Source organism: Strix aluco, chromosome 1 (genome assembly GCF_031877795.1).
Source record: "Strix aluco isolate bStrAlu1 chromosome 1, bStrAlu1.hap1, whole genome shotgun sequence".
In the NCBI taxonomy this organism is placed as follows: Eukaryota; Metazoa; Chordata; class Aves; order Strigiformes; family Strigidae; genus Strix; species Strix aluco.
The window spans coordinates 121,543,271-121,554,755 of NC_133931.1; the positions used below are offsets into that span (position 1 = coordinate 121,543,271).

The 11,485-nt window shown below is 40.3% G+C and overlaps 1 protein-coding gene across 1 annotated transcript in view; it reads left to right on the forward strand.

Moving 5' to 3' along the window:
• Positions 1 to 6,686, forward strand: part of MKX (mohawk homeobox) — a 48,728-nt gene extending 42,042 nt beyond the window's left edge. The window contains exons 5-6 of the mRNA XM_074848875.1: positions 3,874 to 3,907; positions 4,055 to 6,686. Coding sequence (XP_074704976.1) covers positions 3,874 to 3,907; positions 4,055 to 4,241 — 221 coding nt within the window. The 3' untranslated portion in view covers positions 4,242 to 6,686. The remainder of the gene's footprint in view (positions 1 to 3,873; positions 3,908 to 4,054) is intronic.
• Positions 6,687 to 11,485: the final 4,799 nt, after the last annotated feature.

Below are 11,485 nucleotides of genomic sequence, written 5' to 3' on the forward strand. Positions count from 1 at the left end.
AAAGCTGATTCTCTGAATGCTTGCAACTGGGAGCAGAATGAAACACCAGAAAGTGAGGTATAAATGACAGTCCCTAATTATAAATGATCGAGCTTCCATTTTCATAGTGCTTAAAACTTTCCAGTTGTAGAGCAAATGACCGCTGTTTTAAGTGATTTCCGAACTTGTAACAAAAAATGTTTCTGATATTAAATAGACTTACTGTAGGATCTCCACATATGCTGAAAGCCTACCAGCAGCCTTTCACAAGAAGCACATTGCTTTCTGAGACAGAATAAACCATCTTCAGCAGCAGCTTCTTTTTTTTTTTTTTTTCAATTAATAAATGTGCTATTGAGCACAACCGTAGTTTGTTTAGGAAAGGTATTTGTGCTCGCCAGTGGGGCCACAGGGGAACTGTGTGAAATATAATAATGCATCATCATTGGCTTTCTCTGGAGCCACTTGACACATTTATCTAAGCTGAAGAAGTCTGTAAGGGTTGAAATTTGTGTGACAGCCTGCCTTGATCCAATTAGTGAGAGGACCACACTTTTTCAGGAGAGACCAGACGTGGCAGCCACCTAAGATGTGTTAGATTAAAGTTAACCACAATGCTTGGAAAGGATAGCTACAGTGCATCCTTGGTACCTTGTATAAAGTGCTCTCAAGTAGTGAGAGAGGGCTCATGAATGAAGTGCAAGGTCTTCCCATCAGCATTTGCTCTGGGGTGAGTCCTTAGCTGAGGCTAGTTGGTGAGATTCAGTATGCTACATCATTTTTCCATTCCTTCCGTCACCATTTTCAGAGATATTACCCAGTTCCAGTGCCATTTCCTCATGGCCTCAGAGAAGAAACCTATGTTGTGCGATGGTCAAGAAACCACTTTCCTTATTGAGAATGCTGTTCTTCAATTATATTAATGAAACAGTCTCACCAAAAGGTTGCTTTAACAGTTGAAATATATGTTGCAATTGTTGTACAGATATGGCAAATACCAAAAGCATTAATTATCAAAAGCTTTAATTAGTAGTTAAGGGTTGAGCAGGTAGGTTGCAAAAGATGAAGAAAAAGCAAAATGTCAGGCAAGATTCACCTTTTTTTTTTTTTAAAATTTGATAAAATGTTGTCATCTATGTTCCCTTTGTTGTCAGTGAAGAGCCAGGCATGGCCAGACTGTATTTCTTCTAGGCTGAGCTAAGCAGTTAAGGCTGTAGTTACACCACCAGTATAATCTCCAAAGGAGAGATATGGTCCTCCTTTCATCCAGCTCACAGCATACCCACATGGATGATAATGCTGCCCAAAGGGAAACAGTGGGAGGATGTAGCCACAGAAGAGGGCTTCGCAGTCTGGCTTTGCAGCAGCACTTGGGGATGTTGGACTGTGGTGCTAGACAGGTGGGCTGAAAGCACTTCTTGGAGGACATCTCTGTCATTTGGGAATGGAGTCTGGACAAGTTACATGACTTCGATGGCAGGTTCATGACAAGTGAGGTGAACCCTACTCTTCCTTTTGAGTTGGATCAAGTTGGTTTGACCAGTAAGATTTCAAGGAGAGCATGGGGAATGGTCTTTGTCTCTCTCAATGTGGTTATCCCCATCCAAAAAGTGATGGTAAGACTTATTTCCTTCACTAAGGGCTGTTCAGACAGCTGCTTGGATGCTATGGTAGTGCAAACTGGGATATGCTCTCAGAGGTTTGGTATAGCAGTAAAGGATTTTTGGCAAGAAAAAGGGGGCCTGTGCTTTGAAATGATGGATTTTCAGACTTCATTGTACTAACATGCTTTTACAGCGGTTATTAGCAAGAGCTTTGCAAATTATCAATGATGGTTTTATTGTAACCCAGTTTCGAGTTTCTTTGACATAAATTATTTGTTTGAAAAAACATAAAACCTGAATGGAATAAAAAAAGACTTGTAATTCAGGAAAAATCTTCAGCAAGGGTAGCTCTTTGCTCCTAGATTTTATTTTTTAGCTTTGCTACCACTTTTATATACCATGGGCAAGCCGCTTTCTTTTAGAGCTGGCTAAACACCAGTAAAAAATATTTGCAAATACTCCTTCAAATAAACGCTGGAATTGGAATGTGTGTCACCATTCACACCTACTTTCCTCAGAAGTTTGTACAAGCAATTTTTTTGTTCATAGGAAATATTTTCCAACAGCAAAAGAAACTGACAGATGCTTGAGAGAGGTGTATTTATATCCAGGTTTGCTCTGGCAACGATGTTCTCTATTACTTGCCATTTCCATTTCTATACCTACTGACCTATTCAGTCCTAAACCTCTTTAAAATTGTCTCTATTAACAACAAAAAAAAAAAAAAAAAAAGAAGCAGAGCTGTAAAATTATTTGTAGCCAAGTACGGCATGAAGAAGGAGACTTTTAGTGTCATTCAGTACCTCTCTGGATCAAATGTTTCTTTTTTCCTTGGTTCCCTCTCCTCTGCATAGGTCGATCTTCCCCCTCTTGAATCCTCTTCAAGCATTGATCTAGGAGAGCTTAAGAGATACTGATTTAAGATGTGCTCTTTTGGAACAAAATGTGAACCTTGGTCACTTGTGGACATTTATTTATAAAGCTGTTTTGCGAAAGGATGGAGGCCTGCTAAATCAAACAGCTTGGCAAACATCTGACCTCTGAAATTACAGCTGGTCTCCCTGCATTTCTTTGGTGAGACTGTGCCTCAGTGGTTGCCTCCAAGTGCTGGGGAGTGTGGCTGGGCTGAGTTGTATGTATGAGAAAATGGGCTGCTGGTCAGCGGTGGGCAAAGTCATTCATAAGTGGAGAGCTTCTAAGGATTGCAATATGCTTTGAGACCTATTTCACCGGAAGCTCTGTTTAAAGAGAAGATCAACTTTTAATTAATAATCTGAAGGAAATCAAGCAGCAAGGTTGATTTTTAGTTGGGAATGTAGCCTCATAAAGAGGTGTATTACTTTATGAGATTTACGCTGCGTTTAGGGGCTTTTTGTAGCCATCAGTGCTCATGTCATTGATGTTTCTTTTGTTTGACTTGTTCTCCGTAGGTGTTGCAGTTAGGCATCAGCTTCTCATTCCTCTATAATGTGTTTCTGTGTCAGGATAGCAAGCCCACTGAATAAAGCTTATACATTTCTGCTTGGTAAATATTTCTGGCTTCTCTGCGATGTGAGGACTTAATGAATGAACAAATGTGACTCTTGATGGGAAAGCGTAGCTTATGCCTGTGATGCAATTTCATCTTTGAAGGCTGTTAACCAGGTGTGCTTGTTACTTATGTCCTTCTCAGCCTGCATCTGTGACTGAGTCGCAGCCTGGGCAAGGGGCGCATTAAAAACCGCACACATCATGTGTGCATGGGTGAAAGTCCTATTTTTAGTGCATACAAGAAGGCATTCACTGAAGGGCAATGAAGCTGATTTTTATTTTTAGGTTTTGCAATTCCTTATGTCCTTGGGATTTATGTTTTAAAAGAGCTAGCTTTATCATTCTGCAAAATGTAGGTGAACCTCCAAGACTAGCTTTATTCTCACTATTGCCAAGATAACCTTTTCCCAGACATAGGCTGGTGTGGGATGTGCTGGGCAGAGTTCAGCACCAGTTCTGCCAGTGAGACTGAGTGAGGTTCTGCCTCACCAAAGCCTATTTCTGTAAGGTCATGTCTGAGGAACCTCCCCACTGCATTATTTTTCACATGTGCCCTGCTCCAAGTTCAGTGTGGATTTCTCCAGGCAGACACTTGCATGAAGCTGGCCCTTTTTATGTGTCAAAGCAAAGATTTTATTTGGAAATCTGGTATCAATTTTGGAATTAATCTTGAGTTATTTTTCCATATGCCTCTTCCATGAACTTGTTTGTTTTAAAAACTATTAAAAGAAAATAGACATTTATTTTCTTCTGTTTTCAGAAACTTTGGAGAATGGACCAAATAAGTGTGAAAGGTGAGTAAGGGACTTCACAGTTTTCCAAAATAATATAATAATAATAATAATAATTATTATTATTATTATTATTATCATCACAGTTTTCCTACCATCACGTAGCTATGTAAGCTGTACGTGTAAATATTTGTTATTGCTTGAATCTAGCGCAGCTAACAGAAAAGGAACCAGCAAAGATGAAACATACTGGAAGGAGATCAACGCAGCTATGGCCCTAACGAACCTTGCCCAGGGGAAGGATAAACTGCAGGGAACTACCAGCTGCATCATTCAGAAATCATCACATATATCAGAAGTAAAGACTGTTAAAGTGCCATTAGTTCAGCAGTTTTAAGAGATGGGTCCTTTTTTCTTTTTCCTGTCAAACGGACATTTTCCTCGCGGGATTGGTTTTCAGCAAAATCAGATTCACAGATATGAGGCAAATGTGGAAAATAGGCCCCCTTTTACAGTATGGTCAGTTAAAAAAAATAATGTTTCTTCTGACTCAGACGTTTTCATTGTATTAAATGAAATGTTCAATTGCTTCTATAAAAGGCATGTAAATTATAAAAAATCCCTGTTTTTATCAAAACATTAACTTATTTTATGTTAATCAAAGTGCGCATAAGATGTTTGCATTGCTATTACAGTAAGTGCCTTGCTTTCAAAAAATAAGCTATAACGTGGGCATAGTACAACAGTACTATGCCTCAAAATGACAATGCCATAATGCTTAAACTTTGTATATTATTCCAAGTGGGCTTAAGCAGCCTAGGGCTAAACACATTACTGCTGGAGGCCCTGGAGAGTTGTGCTTATTTGACTTGTCCAAATTGACAAGTCTTAATGAAATCGTTACATCATTTTCACTCTCTTTTTTTAATCAACAGTGTTATAAAAATTGTACAGTATGTTTTGTCAAAGTGACAATGAGGTTGTTATGCATGTTTCTTACCTGTATATGCAGTATATTAAAATACCAAAATCATTCCTTTGAAAAGTGCAATACTCTAGAACACACAAATTTAGGAAATAAGTTAATTGTTTAGATTATTTTGAACTTATACATATGCTCCCAGCTGTGTTGCTCATTAAGGATTTCTAGTTCAGAAGATTCTAGCCAGACTAGCTGTTAATTCAAGTTGAATTTCTATAATTTTAAAGCTTTGCTAGTGACTTACTGAAGTTTTGGTAGAAGTAAAATTGATTTCTTCTTGTACAAAACTAAATCTGTAGTGCCATTTATTATTTGGAATGGAGCTCAAAAAAGTTTCCATGGTGGAACTTATTATTTTAATGTGGTTTAAGCATTTTTATTTTGTGGGTACTGCATAAATGAGGACAGTTGATTGACAGTTCACATTTCAGTGAGAAAAAGCTATAATATAAACTATCAAAGCCCAAACTAGAAACACAAATAGGACATGAAAAAATCTCAGCATTTAAGGTGGGAAGGTTTTAAGTAGATACTAAACCATGTATTAAGTGTCATGTCTCTAAACTTGACTGCTGTTGAGTGTAACAACTAGCATAAAACCAAGTTTATTTTTAAGTTTTATTGGGAGATGTACAAGTTATTCTTAAGTCATATAACAATAGTCTAATGAGGTTTACGGAGCTTGAATAAACAGTGGCAAAGCCAAAACCAATTTATACCAAGTCAGTTACAGAAAACTGGAAAAGAGCTGATTGTTGCTAGGATTTGGATTTTTTCCTGTGGGTATCCTGTCAGGTTTTTTCCTACTTATCCCTCTCCTTGTTTCTCTTTTTGGTGAGCCATCAATGAACAAGACAAGACTTTAGTCCTGCTCCCACTGAGTTTAATGGCAGAACTCCCACTTCAATGGAAGCAGGACTGTGCTAATGATGAAACTAACTTGCAAGTAGAGGCTGTTCCAGTTGCACTAAAATAGTCAAGATACATTGCAAATACCAGCCTTGGTGTGACTTCTTAGGAAACTTCTTGATGTAACATAACATGTTGTTGGGTTTATTTAGTGTACAATGAAAATTATTTGATATGAAAATATTTTGTACATATATATTTTTACTTTGTTTTCTAAATTGCTGATTTGCATTGACTTAAAGTGCCAAGCAAGAAATGTATGTCATGACTGTATGAACAGTTGAAGTATATGTTTTACTGACTTGCATCATTATATGTCTAAGATTCCATGACATTAATTTTTGATACTTTACTGGATTTTGACATAATAATGTGAGTTTATAACTAATAGCAGAGAGTTAATACTTCACTTTTGTTCATACTATTATAAGTTATTCTGGTATTAAATATTTTGTGACAATAAATTGATGGTTTTGACAAACTTTTCTGTTAGAAATATTCACAGTGTTTTTGTCTGTATAAATGACAATAAAATTTGTCTTGTAAAAAAGGGACTTTTGGGGACTTCTCTGGAGTAAAACTGGAGAAGACAAGCCATTGTATAAACAACTTGTTCATGGTTCTTTTTTTAAATGATCAAAGCACAAAGAATAATCTGTAAAACACATCAAGTGGGTTTTAAATTTAAGAAATACTTGGCATAATTTCTTGTTACCATTTCCTTTAATTTATTTTTTTTCTACTGCTGCTTTAGAGTTTTCTGAAAACACAAATTCTAATGAATGATGTGTGTGTCTTTTTTTAAATAACAAAAATCATGATCAGTGCTGAGCCAACAGCTAATGAAGACTCAATAATTATTTATGATATTGGAAAAACAAACATTATTACTATTGCTCTTCTTTGTTTCAACATATGTAACCATTTTAGTAAAATAAATAACTGCAAACATCTTGCTGGTTTGAATTAAATATTCATTTATCTGTCCTTAGTAATTTGCACTTCTGTTTTCCTGTTATAGTCAAGGTTTCTCTATACTGGGATACAAGCATGTGATAGGCAAAGACAAAACAGAATGCTACCCTTTTGATTAATACACCTTGTGGTACACAGTTATATGAAGTAGTTTAGCACATCCCTGATGAAGATGGCTGTTCAGCAAGTTTAGGCTAACGACAACATGGCATGATGTTTATAAATCCTCCACATTGGAGGAGTGCAGAGGGAAGCCATAGCTAATCACTTTCCTGAGTCACTGGAGAAGGTCCATGAGCTTGGAAGGACTTTGATCATTTAGGGTTTTTTATGGCTACAAGCTACATCTGTCAACAGTGCCATGTATGGATACACTCTGGCTGTGAAGCCTTGGTGGAGAAGGAGATGCAGTCAGCCCATATAGAAGTTTAGTGTTCATAGTACTGCAACTGGTCTCCTAACTTTTGTGCCTCAGCAAAGTTCCTCCAGTTGCATGGGAAGGTTGATAACTAAGGTTTTGGTAGGCAATTGGCACTTTCAGGTTTTCTGTCCTGCTTATCTGTGATAGATGTATGCCACTGTGGCCGTCCAACAAGTCAGTGGAGATTTGGATATTCAGCTGATATGCAAGTTCCTGAGGGAATATGCACAGAATTACTTTTGCTGTTGGGAATGTATAGAAATACCCATGTCCTAGTGATGCTGAGCTTCTTGGCATCTACTTTGTACCCAAGTCTGACATGAAGAAACCAACTCATAGTGCTTCCACCTACTCTGTCACATAATTTGCAAGAGCTGAGCACTCCCAGTCTCTTATAAACCACTGAGAGTAAGGGGAGCTCCAATTTTGCCATGTTGCTCAGTAGTTAGAATATACATTGGGATCAGGACTACAGTCTCCTCTTCCAGCATCATACAACAGCTACAACCACTGAACTATATCACTTTGTGGCCTCATGTTCTCAGTTGGTGGCCCAATGTATAAATATATATGCCAGGTGAAGCAGTTCCACCAGGGAGACAGAGCAAGTCCCAGGACAACACATAGGCCATTTTGAGGACATCTGATAACTTGGTGGCTTAAGTTGGAGTCTGGCAAAGGATGGCAGCTAGGCTTGGATGCCCACATGCAAGTGCATGAAGTAACCACTGCACTGTGGATTAGAAGGAGAAAATGGGGAAGGAAGGTTGATAGCACCTCTCTACTGTGCAAGGAAGAATGGATTTAGCTTAGGCTAGGGAGAAGGCTATGTGTGCTTAAACCTATTTCTTCCATTATTGCTTTACTCGGCTGGCTGTTCATTATGTGCCCTGGCTTTGATGAATGATGTTTTTATCCACCTAACTTATCCATCAGTGGAGATCCACAACACCAAATGTGAGATGCTATTACAGGAAGCATCTTTGATTATAAAAATGAGTGGGATCTCTGATAATCATGAGCTTCTGGAATTCACCATACTCTTAATGTGCAGAAAGTCCTTCTTTGTACCCCTTGCAACATCCCGAGCTGTGGGAGAGTGTGAGGATCATTCTGCATTAGTCAAAAGAGGACCTGCTTCAGGGAAGGAGTTTGTGGCTGCCCCGGGAATGCTCTAGAGTACCAGGGAACTGCCTTCTCTCTCTGCTTCATCACAATGAGTGAATACTGGCATGAGAAATCACGCAGGGCCAGTCAGGGCTATTAGGTAGTGTGCCACTGGAGCACACCTCACCCTGCCTACCAAAGCGCTGCCAAGCAGCGACGCTGCAGCCACCAAGATCAGAGCCTCCTTCAGGAATCCTTCAGGCTCAGTTATGCCTCTGTTTCTTTTGGTCTTGAGGAATCTCTGGGCCATATTCCCCTGCATGGCTTCCCATGGCTGGAAGAGACAGGTGTATCTGCTGTTAAGTCCCCTGTGTGGGGTGGAAGATGAAAGTGTGACTAGTCATCCAACCTCCCAAAGCTGCAACAAAGCTCCTATAAATTGAACTCCACCAGGGCTACACAACTCTTATTCATAATTTCCACATTCAGAAGAGTACTGAGGACTTCAGAGCATCCCCAGCAGAGCCAGTTTCCTTGTACTGCTGGGAGAGAAAAGCAGTTACAACAGCAAAGCTTGTCACTGCTCCTCCGGCTGGTTACTGTCTCAGATGCCCACTTACTATGTAGCAAAGGGAAGGGAGCAGCTGTCTTCTATCATGGCTGACTTTCACACGTACCAATGATTTCTGCTGTGAAATATCACATTCTGCTATGAAGCTATGAGTTTAGGTTGTGCTTCAACTCAGTCCTTAGTGTGACTACACTTTCTTAAACCATGGCCAGTTACTTGCAGGAAAATGGAGCCTGGACTTGTCACAGACTGAGAACGCCAGACCCTCCAGTACTCTACAAGCAGCTCTAAAGTCCAGTGGGCACCAATTCAGTGGTCACAGTGACAGCTTCAAGCATGACAGACCCCTGCTTTATTCCTGTGTTACTATGAACAATCTGTGAGACTCTTGCAGAATCAGAGAGAACTTCAAAGGGATCCAGACTCCTAATCTAACAAATACAAGCATTTCTGAAGGTCGGAGGGCCAAGGCATGTTTCCATGGCCAAGTGCCAACAGTTGCATGCCTGCTCTGAGCCAGCTGGACAGAAAGGTGGCCTAGTTCAGAAACTGGGTAACCAAGTTTGGCATCAAGCCTGAGCTGCTACATCAAGGGCCCCAGAAGAGCATGGACTGGACTCAGCACGGTGAGAACATGTCTGTGCAGCTTTTGGACCATTGCTTGTTCTATGCCTTCACTTGTCCACAGCAATGTCATCAAATTTCTCTGTGCTTTGGTGCAGCATTTCAAAGAGGACTAATACTGCTCTGCGTGGCTGAGCTGTTGTGTGTAGGAGGACACTGATAGTTGGGAGCTGCTCTGGTGAAATACCTACCTAGCCTAGTTAGCTAGGGCAGAAAGTGAGATGAAGCATGACGCAAAGGGCTGAATTGCCTGAGAGCACTTCTTTGACACGCTGCAAGGGAGGCTACAGGAATTCAGCCTGGATGTGAGTTCATGTTGTACAAGTCTGTTTGCCAGCATCTGGGTGTGCTTGATCCCCATTAGCAGCAGAATCGAGACCCAAACCCATGGTTTTCATAGTGCTGGGTTGCTGAGCCAGTGTTTAGTTTTGGGCCCCATCTTGAAACTCCTCTTGTTTAACAAGAAGGGAGGAGGTTGGCTAAAATACAAGTAACTTGTGAAAAAAAGAAGGAGAAAAAAAAAAAAGAAGTGGAAAAGAGACATGAATGCCTAATGCAACAGAAGAAAAATAAAACCAAACCTCCTTAATGTTGGTGTTATGTCAGCTTGGGTTATTGGCAGTGGAAGTGGTTATTGGCAGCGGAAGTTAGACCTGGCTTGAGGCTAATATAACTCGCGCACCTGACTTTTTAAAAGGAGCTGAGATCTGGTTTCTTTATGGATGGGCTTTTTTTAATTCGTCGTGTTGGTCCCTTCTTCAGATTTCCTTAACTTTCCTTTCAGCCTGTTTTGGACTTGATTCTCCTGTCTTTCTTCCTGCCTGAAAAGTCTCCTGTTACATGCAGACAGCAATGGAATCCTTCACGCCAAAGCTCATTCTTCAGGCTTTGCAGTTTCTAGGGCCATATAGGTGAAGGATGTATGATTCAACAAGCTGGTGTTCAGTGACAAAATCTGGTATCTCCCTTCTCCCAGTCCAGGGCCAGTGAACGTATGAAAACCCAGGAGTGTGCAATAGAAGCTCTTCAACCAACAAGCTCCACCATCTATCACTTCACTCCTAACTACTACTGCTTTTGGCTATCTTAACTCCCAAAAGGACTGTCAATTTAACCATAACTACCTAAGAACTGCCAAGTCTCATTTTATGAGCTGCTGTTGAGAGTTTAGCTATTTAAGGCTGATTTTAAACAATTTTTATTGGTACTTCGTGGCATGTGCCTGATTTACAGTGCTGTAAATAACCACAAATTAGGGACATTTCTTTCTTTACGGTAAAGGTGCATTATCTTGAGCATAAGGAAGATAGTTTTGACAATTTGATAAAGAACTGGAGTGAAGGCCCTTTTCTGCCACAGGCTTCCTGAGTTTGATCCATGTAGAGAAGCTGGCTTTCTCCCCTGGGGATGCTCTAAGCACCAAGGAATGTGGGATGAGGATCCCATCTACGAGATGTCCCTCACTGCTCACTCTGCTGCTATGAGGCTCTGAAGGTAGGAGAGACCAGTGCTGTTTTGTAAGTGGCACACTCAGTCTGATGCATTTAAGGAACTGTAGGTATCTGATGTTAAGCATAATTATAAATTGCATCGCGGACACATGTCCCAGAGCAGGCATCACCTTCTGCAGCACTTCCATCTTTTCACTGTCTGCAGCAGGAGAACAAGCTACACTAGACCAGATGCCCGAACCTGACACATCTCAAGTCAGGAAAGACAAACCACACTCTCGAGAAACAAGACATTAGGTCCCACACCATAAAGAGACCTGGTGGGCTCAGACCACCACTACGTACCTTCCTTTGCAACATTGACTGAGGAGCATACTGAAGCACCTGGAAAACCTCATGCTAGGAGGGGGGAAATGTGTCTTTCCAGTTTAAAAAAGACTTCTTGCAGTCCAGAAATTTGTGGATGTAGAATTCCAGGTGTAAGATAAAATGTTTCACTCAGGACCATCCCTGTGACTTGGGAATGTTCAGCAAAGCTGTCTGACCTTCCTCATATTAACTGGTGTGAGGATGAGAATCTTCACTCTAAGGGGTTTTAAGC